The 23,117-nt window shown below is 34.3% G+C and overlaps 1 protein-coding gene across 2 annotated transcripts; it reads left to right on the top strand.

Annotated features, from left to right (window-relative positions):
• The first annotated feature begins 777 nt into the window (after positions 1-777).
• On the top strand, positions 778-19,572 carry LOC132638101 (protein neprosin-like). Of its 2 annotated transcripts, none has more exons than XM_060355085.1 (9): positions 778-2,940; positions 3,064-3,228; positions 3,542-3,634; positions 3,729-3,920; positions 4,009-4,071; positions 4,703-4,861; positions 5,220-5,273; positions 5,397-5,531; positions 19,050-19,572. In XM_060355085.1, exons 1-9 carry the CDS (start codon positions 2,926-2,928, stop codon positions 19,479-19,481), a joined length of 1,308 nt encoding a protein of 435 aa, XP_060211068.1. In that variant the 5' UTR covers positions 778-2,925; the 3' UTR covers positions 19,482-19,572. The 2 variants fall into 2 exon arrangements, with proteins under 2 accessions (XP_060211068.1, XP_060211067.1); XM_060355084.1 differs by lacking the exon at positions 19,050-19,572 and adding an exon at positions 7,841-8,307.
• Positions 19,573-23,117: the final 3,545 nt, after the last annotated feature.

Consider the following 23,117-nt stretch of genomic DNA (forward strand, 5'->3'; position numbering starts at 1 on the left):
GTCTAACGGCTGTCACGTGGCATCATCTCAGTCCTTCAAAATTATTTTCCCCTCAGATAATTTTTTACTCACTAAAATAATCCAACCCGACCCGATTTTTTTTTCAACCAAACTAATACGGATCCAACCCATTAGCTCTTATCCAGCCAACTAATACCGACCCAACCCAAATATATAGAGCATTGTTTCATCTGTTTAAGTTGTCCGAAAAATTGGTCTGAATCAATTATGTCATCGATTATTCCACTCTTTTCTTCTATTATTATGTCATCTCTACCTTCTATATCAATTAAGAAACTTGTTGATGGTTTTACCTTATCAAAAGAAAAAGAAACTTGCTGATGGCAACATATATATTTGGTGCTGCAGTAACTGTGTAGCCATTTACTTGGGTCCGCATTAGCTTGCCTGAATAAGGGGTAATGGGTTGGGTTCGTATTAGTTTGGCTGGAAAAAAAAATCGGGTTGGGTTGGATTATTTTAGTGGGTACAAAATTATTTGATGGGAAAATAATTTTGAAGGGCTGGGATGATGCCACGTGACAGCCGTTAGACATAAGGGTATAATTGACCCCATAGTGTAACGGTAAGGATATAATTGGCCCTAAAGTATAACGCAGAGTATGAATGAACTATTTTCAAAGTTTAGGAGTAATTTTGGCCCTTTCCGTAATATATATGGTTCCAAATCTATCTGACTAATAAGAGGAACTCCTAACAAGTTGATCGCTTTCATCGAAAGTTGCTCACTAGCTTTTCCTCAACTTAGTAAAAGGTTGCAATTAAGTAGGTTCATTACACACCAGACTGATCTTGGAGTATCAGTTCCCCAATAATATTTGCGGAATTGAAATAAAACATAAAAAGGTGAATCCGACAACACAATATTCATGGCCTCAAGTAGAAACTTGATAATCTAATCAGTTTTCACAATAAGTGGAATATAATCATTTTCCACAATGAGTGAAAATAAATTCTTCCCAAAATAGAGTATTGAGTTCTGGATGCAAGACTTTGAGGTGTCGTTTGTACAAGTCAATTATAGCCGATAAATTACCATTTATTCTAGGTTACTAATAAATCTTTATTATGTAGAATGACATGTAATTGTTTTTTTTTTTTTTAATCACAAGATTGTGTAAGTTATGGGCTCACGTGAACCATTAGAGTTTGCCCATATTCTATATCAAGAGATCTACTAAATATCTTTCAGTATATGACTGTGAACCCAAAAATAACTATTGTATATTAACTTGAAGTCGCTGTAGGAATCCATAAACTTCAAATTTTGGATCCTCCGATAGAACTTAACCTTTTTCTCTTCTTTCTTGTTATTTATCCAACTGTTTCTCTTTGACCATATATATGACATTTCAAATGGAAATTGGTGATTTTATATAGGATCGAACCATACAGGCGTTAGGTTTGGCCAGCATAGATACTTACAAGTTTAAAGAGATTTGCAACAAGTGCTAAATATGGAATACTTGTGTACAGTCCTCTAGAAGTTCCAGAACCTTCTATGGGCAATAGCTATTTTTCAATTGGAGACCTTAAAAAAGATGCATATTATAGGAATAGTAACCTTCTTAATAAATAAAAATCAAACTAAGATCAGTCTGGGGTGAAATAGACTCCCTTCTAAAAATTAAATGTGTAAGAAGGGATTGGAAAGTACCTTGGAGAATAACTAACTGCATAGCTGACATTTAGAGTTTAGTTGAAGAACATGAATTTACAATCAACCATTGCTTTAGGGAAGCCAATCAACCGGCAGACAGATTGGCTAACCTGAGCCATAGACTTGATGAAATCCAAGTGTTCAACTTTTTTGCTAATCTTCCTAACAACATCAAGGGCTTGATTAATACGGACAGATGGAACCTTCCATCATTTAGGATCAAACAAGCAAAACCTTCCCAAATAGTGTATGATCCCCCTTGATTAGTCTGCTTTCTATTATGTTTTGGTTAAGGCTTAGTAGCTTAGTCTCATCTCAATGATCATGTACAAAGTTTGGGATATCGAACTCAATACTGTAACTTTTTGCACAGAAATGATCAATGGAGACAATGTTTAACAAAAAAAAAAATAAAAAAATCAAACTAAGTCTTTAGATAAAATCACAGTGAAATTATTTGCAACCAGTTCGAGTTTGTATAGGGTGACTGATGATCCAAGCTCTGGGGTTGTATCTGGAAATATAGTGTTATATGGAGGGCCACGTGAACTTATATAGCACATGTTTTACTATTTTGAGTACTCAATGTTATTTTTTGGATTGATTGATTAAAAGTAGTTGATAAATTTGTGTCGTTCTAAAATCGTTTGCCTATGGATTTGACTTAGCCATGGTATCATGGACTCAAATTGGGTCGTCGCTCCGTCAAAAGTAGTTAAAACCAACAAACAATAAAAATCAGTGGACCAATTCAAATTTGTCTCTAACATGAAAATAAGTATTTTACATTGCACATTTGGATCTAAAAAGTTATTTAAGTTTTTTGATCTTCCTTAGCAAGAAAATTTAATTTGTTCTAACTAGAGTGAACGTACACCTTCTTTGTTTGACTAATATTACTTTGAAGATAATCTTTTCATTTATTGTAATATGTCTTACATCACTTACTAGAAAAACTTGGTGATGTAGAAATGGAAAGGTGGCGAATTAGTTTTAAAAAACATCGCTATATAAATCAACAATAGTCAAAAGTGTCAGTTCCCTTTATGACCAAAATATGTATTAATTGGTGAAATTAATCTTTCTTTCCTCATTAGATGTAATCCAATAACTTATGCAAATGCATTAAATAAAAGATCCAAGGTCAGATATGTGACGGGTAGCATTAAAACCAGTCAATCGGTCATTATAAAATCCCTTATTAGTTTGGAGTTTTTACTTCATCCCTGTAATTTGTGTTCAGAATGAAAACAAAGCAGGTAATTCATGTGACACAACTTTGTTATATTTTGTATCACTTGCTGATAACCTATTGTATATTTTCTTGAAATAAATTGTAAAATTTAAACAATAATTAGTTAATCACATGCTTGTATCTGTAGAAAATGTCATTGCATCTGAGAGTCATCATGCAGATTTTGGTTACAATTTCACTATTTTTGAACCATTATGAAGTTGAAGGAGAACAGAGGTTGTCTAAAGCAGAAGATTTAGAGTTAGAGAAGCAACTAAAACTTCTTAATAAGCCAGCAATCAAGACTATTAAGGTACAATCTCTTATGATCTTATATAGATTTAAGTTATACTCTATATCTCCTTATTATTCTTGTCACGCAAAAATTAAAATGACGATCAAATATATATCTAACTTATTTGTAAGATGTAATTCGCAAAAAGAATATTGAGATTCAAACTCGTGACACTGCCATTTGAAAGATAACTTTTTAACTATTGAGATGTCTTATTGGATCTAATAATTAGTTTGTTGTTACCTCTAAAACCTGCAACAAGGGGGCAGGGAGAGGGGAGATATGTGTTTATATGTACAAATTCAAAGACTAATTGCTATTTGACCAGCAGGGTAAATACGTAGAAATATATGATTGTGTTGACTTTTACAAACAACCTGCATTCGATCATCCTCTATTGAAGAATCATAATTTTCATCCCGAGGTACATCTATGTATTCTGATTTTTGAAATCAAATTTTGAAACAAATTATTGTGCATATATAGCAACCGGTAAAACTTAACTTTTTTGTATACAGATGAAACCTACATTTTTCAATTTACGAAGAGATGACATTTCTTCAAAAATGAATAGGCCTTTTAACATAGAGTTAGAAGGTGGAGGTTGTCCTCCTGGAACAGTTCCTATTAGAAGAATTACTAAAGAAGATCTAATACGACGAAGACTTGCATCACAAATAAGAGACGTAGATGATTCTCCTGATGGTGATGTGAGTTTGCTGCAAAAATTTCAACAACCCTGAAATTCAAACTCTTTTATATATTTTTCTTTATAATGTAGTTGTTATTTCTATGCAGGGTATAGAGTCCAATGTTTCAGATGGAACCAAACATCCTAAGGGTTTCGGAGGAGGCTACAAGGTTTGTACATATTCTAGCTAGGAAACATTAAATTTTAAAAAACCAATTATTTCCCCTGTTATATCAAGGTATAGTTTTCTTTTCATTGGCAAAATTTATCTTGGATAACGTATGCAAGTTTTGACGATATAAAATCCTTCCATTGACACTTGGAGAAATTCATAGAAATGAATCGAGATATCTTTGACATCCCATTCGCAGAGGCGGATTTAGGACGAGTTATGTCTGTTCCACTGAATTCATATTTTCTCACTTGAACTCTGTATTTATATAATAGAATTTAAAATTATACATAATAAGATTATACTCACTCTGAAAGAAATTCCTCGAATCAACTCTGTCTAACGGTCTATTGGCCTTCAATTTCCGAAAGGATCTTTATACAACAGCCAACCAGATTTACTGTGTACTTTTTCTAGCTGGTATACATAAATTATACACGGCTATAGACATTATACATGAATTACACATATATTATATATCCGCCGGCTATTTATAATATAAGCGGTTGGATGGACATCTATTTAAGTTAATTCTTTGATAAATTTATATCGCTATTAAGTTCCTAATATTACATTGTTTTGTAATTAGCCACCATAACTAGCTAATGTTATGATTTTGCTTCTGTCAGTTTGCAAGTGTGCAAATCCCATATAAGCTAAGAATCAAAATGGCAGGAGTAGGAGCAATTATAAGCTTGCATAATCCTCAACATCTTAGTGGGCATGAACATAGTGGAGGTCGTATAAAGGTTCAAAAGGGGATTGATAGCATACAAGTTGGCTGGACAGTAAGTTAATTTTTATTTTGCTCTTCATAGCATTAATCTATAAGTTTTACAACGTTAATCAATTTAGACTATATCACCAACGGGTGCAATTGCATTCGCGGTGTTCAACTCAACTTATTCGAATTAAGTCGAAATAATACTCACTGCAAGAGAAATACAAATTTGTGAAAGAGTATTTGTGACGAACAAGTTCATCACAAATATATACCGCAACATTGCTTCCCATAAAGTGCATCCGGTCCTGTATCCATCGACTCTAAATCGGCCTATATATATGCTAATCAGACTGTTAAATCCCATCTTAATTGTTTAAGTTATCAATTACCTAATAACTTTATTTTTCTTCCGGTTGAATTAGGTGAGTCCACCTGTCTATGGAGACACTCATACACGATCATACACATATTTTAAGGTAGTGCCCATAACTTCTTTAAAATTAAAACTAATTATGCTACGATTTGCTTGAAAGTCGATTTATTAACATTCAGAATAATTTTTTTCATCTTTTTTTTTTTTTTTTTTTTTGTGATCACAGGCTGGAAAACTAGGTTGTTATAATACTCGGTGCCCTGGTTTTGTACATGTAAACACTGCAATACCTTTAGATGGGAAACTTCCAGGCTCTTCCTATGGTGGACCTATTTATGATATACCAATGGAAATTGCTCGGGTAAGTCATGTGCATCTTCTAAGTTCACTTCTTTTTTTTCTAACTTAACCTAGTCCAATGCCTTTTTTTCCCGACTCGGTGTCTGCTATCTGTTTTGAGGCCCCGACTAACTTGAATATATATCGCATAAAACAAATTAGATAGTTATGGTTAGGGGTGTTCATGGGTCGGTTTGCATCGGTTTTAGGTTAAAATTAAAACCAAACTAATCTAATCGGTTTTTTAGATTATTAAAACCAAACCAAACCAAATATAACACACATTCATCGGTTTGGTTGTAGTTGGTTTGGTTCGATTTGGGTCGATTTTTAAGAAAACTAACGCTAGTTCACTCTTTCATGTTTTTTTCCAACAATTAGGAGATAATTTTCTACCATTTTCCAACTTATAGTTCGTTATTACCTTTTATTATTTATGATTTTAATTAAGTGAATAAAGTTTAAAAGAAATACAAAAAATGAATCTAGGTAAATCTCATAGTTGTTTCTTTGAATAAATAAGTTTGAATTTATGGATTTCTTTTTAAAAGTGGGCTTAAGGTATAAAGTTCATTAGCCTATTAGAGATGGGCAACTCGCAGAATTGCCCTTCTTTTGGGGTGGTCTTTAAATTTTGCCCCTCATATTTGCGGTCTTTAAATTTTGCCCCTCATGTTAGTGGTCTTTAAGTTTTGCCCTTAGCTTAGATACCTGAGGTTCTGGGTTCGAACCCCCGCTCAGGCATAAAATAAAAAAATAATTTCGCAAGGCAGGGCTGGAGGGAGTGTATGCCGGATCCCACATAAAGTCCTTAAGGAAAAACTAAAATTATGCCGGAGGGGCATAACTTTTCCTTAAGGCATAGTTTAGTTATGCCTTATGGGGCAAAACTTTTCCTTAAGGAACTATGCCTTATGGGGCAGACTTTTAATTAAGGCATAACCAAAAGTATGCCTCATAAGGCAGAACTTTTCCTTAAGGCAAACTTTTAGTTATGCCTTAAGGAAAAGTTCCGCCTTATGGGGCATACTTTTAGTTATATTTAATGGGGCACACTTTTAGTTAAGGCATAACTAAAAGTATGATCCATAAGGCGGAACTTTTCCTTAAGGCATAATTAAAAGTTTGCCTTGAAAAGTAAAAATAAAAATAAAAATATATATATATGTCTCAAGGCAAAGTCTGCCCCCTCCGGCATAACTTTAGTTTTTCCTTAAGGATTGTATGCCGGATCCGGCATAAAGTCCTTAAGGAAAAACTAAAGTTATGCCAGAGGGGACATAACTTTTCCTCAAGGCATAGTTTAGTTATGCCTTATGGGGCAAAACTTTTCCTTAAGGAACTATGCCTTATGGGGCAGACTTTTAATTAAGGCATAACCAAAAGTATGCCTCGTAAGACAGAATTTTTCCTTAAGGCAAACTTTTAGTTATGCCTTAAGGAAAAGTTCCGCCTTATGGGGCATACTTTTAGTTATATTTTATGGGGCACACTATTAGTTAAGGCATAACTAAAAGTATGCCCCATAAGGCGGAACTTTTCCTTAAGACATAATTAAAAGTTTGTCTTGAAAAGTAAAAAAAAATAAAAATGTCTCAAGGTAAAGTCTGCCCCCTCCGGCATAACTTTAGTTTTTCCTTAAGGATTGTATGCCGGATCCGGCATACACTCCCCCCAGCCCTGCCTTGCGAATTTTTTATTTTATTTTATGCCTGAGCGGGGGTTCAAACCCAGAACCTCAGGTATCCAAGTGAAGGGCAAAACTTAAAGAACACAAATATGAGGGGCAAAATTTAAAGACCACCCCAAAAGAAGGGCAATCCTTGCAAAAAAATGATTAGAGATAAATAAAATTCTGCTTAAAAAGTTTATAAATTATTTAAACGTATTTATAAAAATTACTATACTTTGTGTGTGCGTGTGTGTATATATATTATAAAAATTATGTATAAATTTTGTCAGTTTGGTTAAGTTTTTTCTTCGGTTTGCTTTTAGTAAAATCAAAACCAAACCAAGTATAATCGGTTTTCAAAAATTTAAAACCAAATCAAACCCAACCCAAATAAATATTGGTTTATTTAATCGGTTTGGTTAGGATTTCGGTTTGGATTGATTTTTAACCAAACCGTGAACACCACTGGCTATGGCGGCTAATTACAAAACAAATCAAAAATATTTGATTGTGAACCCAAAATTATTATTGTATATTAACTTGAAGTCGTTGTAAGAATCCATAAACTTCAAATTTTGGAGCCGCCCCGATAAAACTTAACATTTTTTTTATTCCTTTCGTGTTATCTATCTGACTGTTTTCTCTTTTACAATATATAGGATGCTTCAAATGGAAATTGGTGGTTTTATATAGGACCAAACTATACAGGAGTTGGATTTTGGCCAGCAAAGATATTTACCAGGTTAAAGGGATTTGCAACAAGTGCTGAATTTGGAGGAGTTGTGTATAGTCCTCCAGGAGTTCCAGAACCTTCTATGGGCAGTGGCTATTTTCCAGTTGGAGACCTTAATAGAGATGCATATTGTAGGAAGAGTACCTACTTTACTGATAAGGGTTTAGCTAAGTCCTTAGATGAAATTTCAGTGAGATTACTTGCAAGTAGTCCAAATTTATATAGGGTTACTGATTATCCAAACTATGCGGGTTTTAATGGGAATATAGTGTTATATGGAGGACCAGGTGAACATATGTAGCGTATGTGTTTTAGTACCTTTTGAGTACTCAATGTTTTTTAAACTTGTAGCATTCACGAGTAAAATCTATTGAAATTTGAACTTTTTGGATTGATTGATTAAAAGTAGATAAATTTGCGGTCGTACTAAAATCGTTTACATATGGATGACTTAGCCAGTGGCACCATGGACTCAAATTGGGTCATCACTTCTAACATCAGTCAAGAGTAGTTAAAACCAACAAATAGTAAAAATCAGTGGACCAACTCAAATTCTCTCTAATATGAAAATAAGTATCTAAAAAGTTATTTAAGTTTTTCTATCTTCCTTGGCAAGAAAATTTAATTTGTTCTAACTAAAGTGAAAGTACACCTTTCTTTGTTTGACTAATTTTACTTTGAAGATAATCTTTCATTTATGATGATAATATGTCTTACATAACTTAGTAGGAAAACTTGGTGATGGAACAATGGAAAGATGGAGAATCAGTTTGCAAAAACATCGCTATATAAATAAACAGTCGTCAAAAGTATTCCCTTTATGACCAAAATATGTATTTATTGGTGAAATTTAATTCATTAGATGTAATCCAATCACTTATACTAATGCATTAGATAAAAAACCCCAAGGTCAAATATGTGACTTGTAGCATTAACACGAGTTAATCTTGTTTTGGTTAATATAAAATCCCTTATTAGTTTCGAGTTTTTTTGTTCATCTTGCAACTAGTAAACTTGTCCGCGCTTCACGCAGTAAAAAAACCTCATTAGGTTACAATTTTTTTTTTTTTACAATACTAAAGTATTACAACTATTTTTAAATTTGAAATATTTTTTTGTTCTTCTTGTAACTAGTAAATTTGTCCGCGCTTCGCGCGGTAAAAAAACCTCATTAGGTTACAATTTTTTCTTTTCCAATACTAAAGTATTACAACTATTTTTAAATTTGAATATTTGAAATATTTTTTTGTTCTTCAACTTCAAATGCATTAGATTAACACTTCGTTATATGTTCTTATCTTATTTTAATTTTTTGTATTATTACTATAGGTGAAGCTAAAACCTTTTTTCCTTAAGAATGTAAAGAAAGAAATGAATTTTAAGAAGAATGACCTCTGCATATCGGAGTGATTAGATTTTATATGTATATAAGTAGTTAGTTTTTTATTTTTTAGTTTTGTTATGGAGTCAAATTTGAGTACTTTCATAATTTTATTTTTGTTTAAAATTTAAAAGAAGCCAAAATAAAAGAAAACAATTTTCTAGCTTTCATACTTCACTACCAATTTATTTTAATTTTGCGCAATTAAAAAAATGTCAATTACTTTTGAAAGCTTCTACCATAAACATACGACATGAATAAACATATATACGACATGATCAGAAGGGGATGACCTTGATGAGAGTCATAAGAGCTTAAAACGAAATTCTATGAGTAACAAAGGCTATAAAAGGAGAAAAGGAAAGAGAAAGTTACATTTATGAGAAAATTATTATTCTAAATCCATACAAACTAATGTGTATTTTTACTCTTTGATCCAATAACTTAGTTCTCTATTTTCATCACTTTTTACTTTCTCGTTTTCTTCCGTTCATCAACTTAAATTTTAAACTATCATATCAGAATCATCAAAGAAGAAATAAAATAATTAACGATCAAGAAAAAAAAATAAGAATGAAAAATTATTTTTAAAAAACGAACGACAAAAGGAAGTTAGCTACTAAGTGAGAAGGAGAGGCACGTGAAACAGGGTAATCAAATGAACTAGGCAAGAACTGCAGGGTAATCAAATGAACTAGGCAAGAACTGCAAAAAAGATAACTGCAATTCCTTGTGTTTATTCTCTAGTTTGATTGATATATACAGAGAATGTATAACGTATAATTAATACTTAAGGGGTAAAAAGGAATGAAATAAACTGATTTTAATTCACTTAATTTTCTACAAATTATCGAGTAAATTATTTTTGGGTTAAAAATATCCCAATGTGAGCATGCAAAAGTATCCGTTAACAGACGTGTGGCATTGTTCCTCTCTTTCTCTCCCAGTGACAATAATCTACACGTTTTTGAAACAACAAAATAGATATCGAAAAGGTTGACATTAGAATGAGAAGTTTTTAGAATATTAAAAGGTCCCCAAATTGTTAGAATTTCAGCATAATTAAGAGAGATAAAAAAAAATCAAACTTTTTTGACACAACACATTTAACACAATTAAGAGAGTTATATGCGTGACTCTTGATTTTCTTTTTTGATATTTCACACACACACACACGTATAAGAAAAAGATTGGGAAAATCCAAAATAATAATAATAATAATTGTGTTTCATGGTCGATCAGAGAAGTGTCACATTACCTTTCATAGAAGCGCTTTGACAGGCTTGATTAATTTGACCCTAATTAGCATTTTCTGATAGCCTCTACTCCCACAAAAAATTTAAGCAGAAAAATTAGTGTTAGTCCAGGACTGTTATAGAAGTAATACCAAAAATAGTATTTGAATGGTTAATTGAGATAGTAAAAACAAAAATAAAATAAAACTTAAGGTGAAATTTTACAATTTTTCACACCAAAGCGGAGGTTCAATAATTGAATTATTGGTCCTTCCACGGTTTCATATATTGCTACTGAAGATAAATTTTGAGTACAAAAATTGAGGTAGTTTATAAAGTTGACATTGTTAGTACTCAATAATAAGAATGAGAACTTCTTACCAGTTGCTACTATGTTACATTAAGTATGTACAGCAAAATAATATTAATACATGGAAAGAAAGAAATGATCGTACCTTCACAAATGAAATGTCACATAAAACTCTCGTAAGATTAGCAATTACCAAATCTGAAATATTTCAGTACATTTGAATCATTCTAAATTAGTTTAAACTCAAGAAACAGGGATAATGTCCGTGGCAAAACCACACAAATTGAAAACTTACAACCTCAATTTTCTTGTTTTCCTTCCAGCCATGGCTACAAAATTCAGTTTTGTCGTCCAAGTAAACCATTGTATGCTTCCCGTATGAGAGACTATTGGACAAAGCACAATGTGATTTATCTTCAATGTCTAGAAAAGGAACCATATGTTGAATGTCGGTATTTAATTGCATTAAGGAACCATAGAAAATGCCTCTTTGTCTTCCAAGCCCTTGATGCTCTGCCTTCTCCCAAACATTTTTCTTTTGGGAGTATAGGAGTTGCAACCGTAACAGCCATGTTTGCATTAAGTACGTACTTTTTTATTGGCATGCATATTCTGCAGTTGGTAATATTAATTTTTATAAATTCAAATAAAAGGGATAAAAAGTCAAAAAATGAGATAAAAGATAAATAGGGATAGTGGTCATAGAAAGGTGTCACATCACCTTGTCTATGCCTAGTTTTATATTATATATAGATTTGTGTTCAGAGTCTCAATAAATCAGGTAATTCATGTGACACAACTTTGTTGTTTTGTATTAACTTGCTGATAACCTATGGTATATTTGCTTGAAATAAATTGTAAAAATTAAAGAATAATTAGTTAGATATTTCTTGGATATGTAGAAAAATGTCATTGCATCTGAGAGCCATCATACAGATTTTGCTTGCAATTTCTCTATTTTTGAACCATAATGAAGTTGAAGGAGAACAGAGGTTGTCAGAAGCAGAGGACTTAGAGTTAGAGAAGCAATTAAAGCTTATTAATAAGCCAGCATCAAGACTATTAAGGTACAATCTCTTATTGTCTTATGCAGATTTAAGTTACACTCCCAATCTCCTTATAATTGTCAAGCAAAAATAAAAGTTACGAGCAAATAATTATCTAACTTTTTTTTTTTTATGATGCAACTAGCAAAAAGATTATTGAGATTGAAACTCGTGACACTGCAATTTAATTACTATTAGTTTGTTATTACCTCTAAGACTTGCAACAAGGGGGCAGGGAGAGGGGAGATATGCGTTTACATGTACAAATTCAAAGACTGATTGATATTTGACTAGAAGGGCAAATACGGAGAACTATACGATTGTGTTGACTTTTACAAACAACCTGCATTCGACATCCTCTATTGAAGAATCATAATTTTCATCCCCAGGTACATCTATACATTTCGATTTTTCTAATCAAAATTTGAAACAAGTTATTGTCCATATATAGCTACTGATAAATCTTAACTTTTTGTATGCAGATGAAACCTACATTTTTCAATTTACAAAGAGACGATGCTTCTTCAAAAATGAATAGGCCTTTTAACATAGGGTTAGAAGACGGAGGTTGTCCTACTGGAACAGTTCCTATTAGAAAAATTACTAAAGAAGATCTAATAGGACGAAGACTTGAATCACAAATAAGAGACGCAGATGATTCTCCTGATGGTGATGTGAGTTTGCTGCAAAAATTTCAACAACTCTTTTGAATTTCAAAAATTCAAACTCTTTTACATATTTTCCTCACAATGTGGTTATTATTTCTATGCAGGGTATAGAGTTCAATGTTTCAAATGGAACCAAACATCCTAATGGTTCCGGAGGAGGCTACAAGGTATTTACATATTCTAGCTAGGAAACACTAAATTTTAAAATTTTCTTGGAAAAAAAAAATTATCTCCCCTGCTCTATCAAGGTACAGTTTTCTTTTTGTTGGCAAACTTCGTCTTGGATAATGTATACATATTTGATTTTTGAGGATATAAAATTCTTCCATTGACACTTGGAGTGTAGAAGTAAAGACATCCCGCTAGCAGAGGCCAATTTACGGCAAGTTCTCGGTGTTCCACTGAACTCATTATTTTCTTACTTGAACTATGCATGCGTATAAAATAATTTAAAATTTTACATAATAAGATTATACTAACTCTGAAAGATAATCTTCGAATCACCTCCGGCTAATGGTTTCAATTTTTGAAAGGGTCTTTATACAATAACCGACCAGATTCACTATGTACTTTTTCCAGCTGGTATACATAAATTATACACGGTTATAGACATTATACATGGATTACACATTATTATATATCCGCCGTCTATTTATTGTATAAGCGGTTGGGTGAGCATCTATTTAAGTTAATTCTTTATAATTTTTGTATCGCTATTAAGTTCCTAATAAGACATTGTTTTGTAATTAGCCACCATAGCTATCTAATGTTATGATTTTGCTTCTTTCAGTTTGCAACTGTGCTAATCCCATATAATCTAAGAATCAAAATGGCAGGAGTAGGAGCAATTATAAGCTTGCATAATCCTCAACATCTTAGTGGGCATGAACATAGCGGAGGTCGTATAAAGGTTCATAATGGGATTGACAGCATGCAAGTTGGATGAATAGTAAATTAATTATTATTTTGCTCTTCATTAGCATTAATTTATAAGTTTTACAACACTAATCAACTTGGATGTATTTAGACTATATCAGCAGCGGGGCGCAATTGATTCGCGGTCTTCAACTCGAGTAATTGGAAATAATACTAAGAGGCTGTTTGGATTAGCTGATTTTAAATGCTAATCAGCTTTAAGTGCTAAAAAGCATTTTTCAATGTTGAAACTGATATTATAAATTAAGCAGTTATGCTTTTGGATATAAGTGTGAAACTTTTAATAAGCAGTGACTGTGTTGAGTTCATCAATTACCTTATAACTTTATTTTTTCCGATTGAATTAGGTGAGTCCACCTCTTTATGGAGACACTCATACACGACTATACACATATTTTAAGGTAGTGCCTTTAACTTCTTTCGTATTAAAACTAATTATGTTACGATTTGCTCGAAAGTCGATGTATTAATATTCTGAAACTTTTTTCTTCTTTTCCTATGATCACAGGCTGGAAAATTAGCTTGTTATAATACTCAATGTCCTGGTTTTGTACATATAAACACTGCAATACCTTTAGATGGGCAACTGCCAGGATCTTCCTACGGTGGACCTATTTATGATTTACCAATGGAAATTGCTCGGGTAAGTATTATGCATCTTCTAATACTTCTAAATTCACTTCTTTTTTTCTAGCTTAACCTAGTCCAATGCCTTTTTCCCCGATTCGGTGTCTGCTATCTGTTTTGAGGCCCCAACTAACTTGAATTCGCGTTGCATAAAATCTATTAAAGGAGGTAACGGTCCTATCAGGATTTTTTACATAAAAGTTTCCGCCGATTGTAATAACCATCTTCATATTTCTCTTACAATTAATGGACTTTTTAGACTATGGTTCCTTTTGAACATACTGAAAATCTTATGAGTAAACGTTAGACCATGATCTAAACTTTATAATATTTGACAACATGTAGAAACTATACAATCTTGACTTATTCCATTCATTCACCAAGAGAGAATATATATAGGATACAATCTTGAACCCTAGTGAAACAAAGAAACTAAGATCCTAGTGGAACAAGAAAACTAACTAATATATGGTAATTATCTCCCTACAAATATGCTACCAAATAATATCAAATCAAATAAAGATATTATATCGCAATACCCCCCCCCCCCCCCCTCAAGTTGGAGCATGGGAATCAAAAATGCCCAACTTGGAAAGCAAGAAGTCAAACTGAGTTTTGCCGAGAGATTTGATAAAAATGTCTGCCAATTTTGAAGATTTGAAACGTGTGACGGAGAAATCAAACCTTCATTAATTGCATCACGAACAAAGTGACAATCTACCTCAATGTGCTTTGTTCGTTCATGGAAAACCGGATTTTTTGCAATGTGCAAAGCGGACTGACTATCACAAAACAATTTGATCGCCTTGGGATGTTGTATACCTAAACTCAACAACAGACCTATCAGCCACTTCAACTCACAAGTGACCGCAGCCATGGACCTATATTCAGCCTCTGCAGAAGATCTAGAAACTGTGTGTTGCTTCTTTGTCTTCCAAAAGATGGGAGATTGACCTAGAAATACTAGCCAACCTGTCAACGAACGACGAGTAAGCGGACAACCCGCCCAATCAGAATCACACCATCCCTGCAAAGTCAACTCACTGTCGGCACGTAACAAAATACCCTGTCCTGGTGTGCCTTTCAAATAACGGACCACTCGTAAGGCCACTTCCCAATGTTCAATCCGGGGTTCTTGCATGAATTGAGACAAAATATGAACAGAATATGCCAAGTCCGGTCGAGTGACCCCCAAATAAATCAAATGCCCGACTAATCTACGGTAGACCTCCGGATCCGACAACAAATCTCCGTTTGCAAGGCCAAGTTTATGATTTTGCTCAATAGGGAACCCACTTGGCTTTGCACCTAACAATCCTGCTTCAGAGATAATATCAAGAGTATACTTGCGTTGACACAAAAACAACCCTGATGAACTACGAGCTACTTCAATACCCAAAAAATATTTGAGAGACCCAAGGTCTTTCATTTTGAAACAATCACTCAAATAGGCTTTGAAAGTTGCAAGTGCAGCGGAATCATTCCCAGAGATCATCAACATAAACCAAGATATTAATTTGAATATTCCCTCTAGTAAATGTAAAAAAAGAATAATCAGAATAAGATTGAAGGAAACCGTACCCTTTCAAAGCAGTCACCAATTTTGCAAACCAACATCTAGGGGCCTGTTTCAACCCATACAGCGATTTGCGCAAACGACACACCAACGTAGGATCTGGACTTTCAAACCCGGGAGGGAGCTTCATATACACCTCCTCATCAAGGTCACCATGTAAAAAGGCATTATAAACATCCATTTGGTGAAGTTCCCAATTTTTGGATGCTGCAATGGCTAGGAAGGCTCGAACACTAGTCATCTTGGCGACCGGAGCAAAAGTTTCATTGTAGTCAATCCCCGCTTGTTGATGATTTCCCAACACAACCAAGCGCGATTTGAGCCGTTCCACATCTCCATTTGACAAAAACTGGGTCTTGTACACCCACTGATTACCAAGTGCTTTCTTATTCGGAGGAAGATGTTCCAAAGTCTATGTACTATTGTCTTCCAATGCACGTATCTCTTCTTTCATTGAATGTCTCCAACCTTCGTGTTTCATGGCTTCTTTGAAGGTCTTAGGATCCTTACCCTAAATAATAGCTGCAAGAAACTTACGATAATTTACAGAAAAATTGTCACAATTAATATAGTGTGCCAAAGGATAGGGAGTACCTGAGGATTGATTGTTAACAGGAGTTGTAGGAGACGGACTATTAGCAAAAACTGAGTGTGTCACATAATCACGAAGCACAACAGAGGGAAATTTCTCCCGAAAACCACGCCCCAAGCCACCTTCCACATTCGTGACTGGGGTATGGTGTTGCTGCCTCCCCCCCCCCCCCTCGCTGCCAGCGGGCGCTGGGTTCCCAGCGGGCTGTGCAGTGGCTGTTGGCAGCCGCTCAGCCTCGCTGCCAACTGGCACTGGGTTCCCAGCGGGCTGGACAGTAGCCGCTGGCTGCAGCTCGGCCTGGCTGCCAGCAGGCGCTGGTTGGGCAGTGGTTTGCGGCTGCTGCTCGGCAGCCTCCGAACTATCAACTTCGCCCCCTAATTCATCCCTGTACACCATAAAATCACGATCAATTTCAGCACCCTCATAAAAAAAACTAGACAAAATATTAACATCTTCCGGACAAGCAAAAGGAAACACATCCTCCACAAACTTTACATCACGAGAGACAAAAAATTCCTTCGTATCAAGATCAAACAACCGCCACCTCTTCCTACCAAATGGATATCCCACAAACAAACACTTTCTGCTCCGACTAGCAAATTTGTCACCCTGAGTTTTTTTATTATGAGCAAAGCACAAACACTCAAAAGTACGAATAGCATCAAAAGAAGGAAGTTTATTGAATAAAATTTCAAAAGGTGTTTTATTTTCCAATTTGGGTGTGGGGGTACGATTTATGAGATGAGATGCAGCAAAAACACATTCACCCCAGAAAAAAATAGGCAAATTGGCCTGAAATCTGAGAGTCCTCGCAACATTCAACACATGTTTATGCTTCCTCTCTACCCTCCCATTTTGTTGCGAAGTACCCACACAAGAGGTTTGAAATAAAATACCAGTGGCGGAAAAATAATCGATCAAACAATTAAATTCTGTACCATTATCACTTTGTACAACTTTAATTGTTTGATTAAATTGTCGATCAACCATAGCAACAAAAGTCATAAACATCGGAAACACTTCTGTTTTATCAACCAACAAGTAAATCCAAACAGCTCGGGAAAAATCATCAACAATTGTTAAAAAATAACGAGCTCCACAAGAAGAAACATGGCGATATGGGCCCCACAAATCACAATGTATTTTCTCAAATATTCTAGATGCATTATTATCACTTAAAGGAAATTTGTCTCTAGGATGCTTAGCACGTAAACACACTTCACAATCCTTTGCTAAACTACTCTTATCACTACTGACATGAGGAAGCAACTTAACTACTCTCTCGGAAGGATGCCCCAATCGTCGATGCCACAATTCCAATCCGGACGTTGCCACTACAGTAGACACATGTTGCACCACATCCGGTTTACTAAAATAGTATAGTCTGTCCCTCCTAACTCCCGTTCCAATCAGCTCCTTCAGTGGGTCATGAATAGCACACATATAAGAATTAAAAAAGACAATAGTATGTAAATTATCAGTAAGTTGGGGGACGGAGAGTAAGTTGCAACGTAAATAAGGCACATAAAGGACATGATGTGAGGTGATTTTATCTGACAGTCGAACAGAACCTTCCAAAGAAGCAAGCACATTTTCACCATTAGGCAAACCAATAGGACAATCAACAGTATGGACATCAAACAACCAAGATTTCTCACCGGTAACATGATGAGTAGCACCAGTGTCAATAATCCAAGAAACAACATCAAACTTACCATTCAAGCAATTTTCGGGAATTGTAGCATTACCAAAAAAAACTCGTAATAGCCTTCCATTGATCAGAAGTAAAGTGCTAACCGACACAGCGTTATTTGATGCGCCCTTGAAACGAGTAGGCGTGATATAGTCCCCGGGTCGGTCTTGAGGACCGAGAAAATAGGGAGAATTAGACTCAATTTTGGGTGGTGGTGGAGGAGGTACGGCGTCACCGGCCATGGAAATTTACGATGAAGAGAAGAAAAAAAACGTGTGGCCTGATACCATGTAGAAACTATACAATCTTGACTTATTCCATTCATTAACCAAGAGAGAATATATATAGGATACAATCTTGAACCCTAGTGAAACAAGGAAACTAAGATCTATATATGGTAATTAGTGAAACAAGGAAACTAACTAATATATGGTAATTATCTCCCTACAAATATGCTACCAAATAATATCAAATAATATAAAGATATTATATCGCAATACAACAGTTTAAGGTTTTCCAATCTCACGGGCTATATTTAGACAACTTTTATAATAGAGACAAAATCTAGATGGTCACCTTAAAAAGGGACATGTGCATAAATCTACGTTTTTTTGCATTCTCAGTTTAAGGATAGAGGGGGTCTTATCCATCCCCAACAATAAAGAAGGCGTTTTTAATCCCAACGTAAGATATATTAAAATTCTTTCTAGATTTAAGTTATATATATATGTGTGTGTGTATTTTGACCTGTTATAGCCGGCTACTGACCATTTGTTTTAGGTTACTAATAAATTCTTATTATGTATAATGACATGCAATTGCCTTTTGAATGACTGAATTGTATAAGTTACATGTTCACGTGAACCAGTAGCTTTTGCCCATATCATGCATATGTATCAAAAAAATCATTAAATATCTATAAATAATTAATTGTAAGTCTATTTATTATAAAATATATTAACTTGAAGTCGCTTTAGAAACCATTAACTTCACATCTTTAATCCACCTCTAGTTAAACTTGACCTTCTTTTTTATTTTTCTGACCAAAGTTTTTTCTTTTACCATACATAGGACATCCCAAGTGGAAATTGGTGGTTTCATTTAGGAATAGGATCACAGTTCACCCCAATTGGATTTTGGCCAGCAAAGATATTTACAAGTTTAAAGGGATTTGCAACAAGTGCTGAATTTGGAGGAGTTGTGTATAGTCCTCCAGGAGTTCGAGAACCTTCTATGGGTAGTGGTTATTTTCCAGTTGGAGACCTTAAAAAAGATGCATATTTTAGGAAGAGTACCTACTTTACTGATAAACGTCAATCTAAGTCCTTAGATGAAATCTCAGTGAAATCATTTGCAAGTAGTCCAAATTTATATAGGGTCACTGATTATCCAAATGCTGGAGGTGGAAATGAGAATATAGTGTTATCACTACTAAAAAAACGGGTTTTTTCGATCGCATATTTTCGACCTCACTTTTTGGTGGAAAAAAAATCGACCACATAAGGTCGAAATTTTCAGAATTTTCTTTTTTTTAATTTTTTTTTTTGGATTTCGACCTCATGAGGTCGAAACTTATTTTTATACAAATAATAAATCAGAAAAAACATTTTTAAAAATTAAATTATATAAATAAAATAACTAATTAAAAAAAAAGCATATTTCGACCGCACGCGGTCGAAATAATAAACGTGTAACAGTTCATATACTCCCCCAAATTCTTCAATCGGATTGCAATCCATTTCCACCAACCAAAAGCTAATTAAATTAAAACTCCCACCCCCACCAGATCCCCCTACGCCGCCGCCGCCGACACTCCACCCCCACCACACCCCTACCCACCACACCCCTCCCAGACACTGACGCCCCATCTCCAGTGTAAGTTTTTTTTTGTTTTTATTTAGTTATTTTCTCTTTTCCCCAGAATATCCATGTGGGTTTCTTAGTTTGTCCCTCATTGCTTAAAGTTTGATGCCTAGATAACCAGGATTTTGGTATTTATATGTGGGTTTAGCAGTTTTTTCTGTTCTTGTGATTCTTCTTATTTTTTTACTTTAGAATATGCTCTCTTATAATGATGACCTAATCAACCATGGCAAAAAAAATAGAATTTTATGGCCAACTTGTGTGATTAAGGACTATTTGATGAGTTTCTTTTCCTATTTGTCCTCATGAGGTCGAAGATATTGGTAATTTTTGACCTCATGAGGACGTTAGGATGAAGCTGGTATGTAAGCCTATTTAGCTTTCATTGTCTATTGTTCAATTTTATCTTTGCATTGCTTTCATTGTGTATTGCTATTTTTTTTTTTTTGGGTTGCTGGTTTAAAACAGTTTGCAACTGTTTTTCTGCTGGTTTACCAGCTTCAATAACCTGGTTATTCTGTTGCTTTGCTGTTTTTTTGCTTTTTTTTTTTTTTGGTTGCTGGTTTCAAACAGTTTGCTGCTATTTTTCTGCTGGTTTACCAGCTTCAGTAACCTGGTTATTTACTTTGAAGTAGTGTCTCAACTGTTATGATAGTAAATACAAGTAAAAGTTGTTAAATACCCTTTAAAGAAAGGCTCTTAAAAATGTGTTACTTGAAGTTGAAATAGACTTGGAAATGAGGCATAGTTGAACAAGAAATGGCTTTGGGGTGTTAAGGTCAAAAGTAACTGAACAAAAGTTGCATGCTTACTTTGACAAATGTTTTTCTTTTCAATTACCGAGAAATCTTTGTGGCGCACGATTCAAAACTTGGTAGATAAAGAACCCCCTTCTACCCTTATCAACTTAAAAACCAAACTTTTGACAGCTGTATAATTCAAATATGTAACGTGCACATCACAAGTTGTGCTCTTACCACTAGACCAAAAGGGTTGCTTACTTTGACGGAAGTTCTAGCACGTAGCTCTGTAAGGGTGATTTTGAGCTCAACAGTAGGATGGCTTTGAGTTTCTGTAGGGTCTCGCAATTGTTGGGATAGTATTTGAGAGGATTCAGAGTTATTTAGAAGATACCAACACCTTTCCATAGTGTGTTTTTGCAATTAATTTTACATTCAAGTTGTATATAGTAGTCTATTTTTTCTAGTTTGTCCAGTCAAATTAGCAATATCCTTTTTTCTCTTCAAAAATTAACAAAACGTTCGTAGATATGTTGCAGCAAATCAGTACTCACTTCTCCAAAAAAATAAGCAACAGGTCCTAAAAAATGCTGCAAGAAGCTTCAGCTTCTCAGCAGTGCCACTTTTTGGTTCTTTGATGCTTGTAACTTCCATATCTTTGGTTCTTCAAAACTTTCTCTAGCTTTAGATCCTCAAGTATTACAGGTACCAGTAGCTAATTTTCTATTTTCATTTATAGATGTATATATACATTTTACACACTATTGAAGGATGCCATTTGGAAAAAGAAAATATGTACTGTGGGAACAGCCCCAATGGAATGTGCAGAAAGTAACTATTTAGACTTTTTATGAGCTATGTATAATATAATACCATCCATGCATAATGCACATATATAGTATAATTGTCATATGCTTTCTATGTATCTCTCAATTGAGATTGCTCTTTATTGCTCAAATGTCATGATATTCTTTCAATCTTGATCAGCTCTTTTTTGCTGTTGTTTTTCGCTATTTTTCTCCTGTTTTTTGCTGCTTTTCTACTGTTTTTCTGCTCATTTTTGTTGTTGTTTTTTGCTGTTTTTTGTTGTTTTTCTGCTCTTTTTTGCTGTTGTTTTTCAAACAGTGCTGTTTTTTTGGGTTGCTGTTTTTCTGAAGCTTTAAGAGATTCCAACAATTCCAAAGTGACACCATGATTAACCACTTGAAAAAAAACAAGTGTTGAGGCATTTGATGATGATGATGATGATGATAATGTGTTTGTTGAGGTATCGGAGTCAAGTGAGGAATCAGATGAGGATTGGAATCCGAGTAAGCAGAGAAAGAAAGCAAAGAATGAGAAGCGAAAAGTGCAAGGATTGGAACCCCAAGTAAAAATGCTAAGAAACAGCAAGCTAATAACGCAAAAACAGTTGAAGGGAATACTGATGTCAATTTGCAAGATGGTTTAGCAACTCAAGGTGGTGTAGAAATGTCCCATGTTAAAACAATTGAGTGAAGTAACAGAGGTGTCAACCTAGGAGGATTGCGAAACACTTCGGCAATTTGGATTTGAATGTGGAGTTCAGTAATGAAGTTAAAGAGCCTATAGTTCAGATGTGCCGAGAAAATTAAGCAGCAGAGGGAGAGGTTGATACTGTTGAAGTAATTGGGTTTTTCAAAGGTCTTGGTGAATTCCTTAGCAGTCTTCCTATATTAAATGTTGTGGATGGTGATACGTGTTGTTGCATCAGCAGGACCATTCTTTTGAAGTGACTCCATAACTGGAGGTCTTTTCTTGTTTAGCACATGAGTAGAAACTAAGACCTGAGATTCACCAGTACTACTGGTTGGCATAATTAGATGTACTTTTGAATGTGAATTAGATTGGAGGAAGTAGTTTATGGATGTTTAAGTGTTTGAATGTAGAAAGTAGTTTATGGTTGTTTAACTTTACGATGTTTAAGTGTTTGAATGTAGTTTGAAGGATATTTAAAAGTACTTTAAATTGAAACTTGAGATTGAATTTAATTTTAGAATGTAAAGTTTATGATTGTAGAAGTACTTTGATGAATTGGACGTGTTGATGAATTGCATTGTTGATTTGGTTGATGAGTGTGATTGGCAGGTGGGTTGCTGTAAAAGCAGCTGAATTTTGAAAAAAAAAAAATCCAGATTTTTGACCTCATGAGGTCGAAAATCTGGGCACAATTTTGAATTTCGACCTCATGAGGTCGAAATCTGGCAACAATATTGCTAAATTTCGACCTCATGCGGTCGAAATTATGAATTTTTATTTTTTTATTTTTATTTTCTGTCGTATTTCGACCACAGGAGGTTGAAAATTTTAAATAATATTTGCGTAAAATAATATTTTCGATCGCGTGCGGTCGAAATTTTTTATTAATATTTAAATAAAAATAACTTTTTCGACCGCGTGCGGTCGAAATTTTCTATTAATATTTAATTAAAAATAACTTTTTCGACCTCATGTGGTCGATTTTTATTTTTTTTAATTTAGGTAGAAAACTTATTTCGACCGCGTGTGGTCGAAAATT

Source organism: Lycium barbarum, chromosome 4 (genome assembly GCF_019175385.1).
Source record: "Lycium barbarum isolate Lr01 chromosome 4, ASM1917538v2, whole genome shotgun sequence".
Taxonomy (NCBI): Eukaryota; Viridiplantae; Streptophyta; class Magnoliopsida; order Solanales; family Solanaceae; genus Lycium; species Lycium barbarum.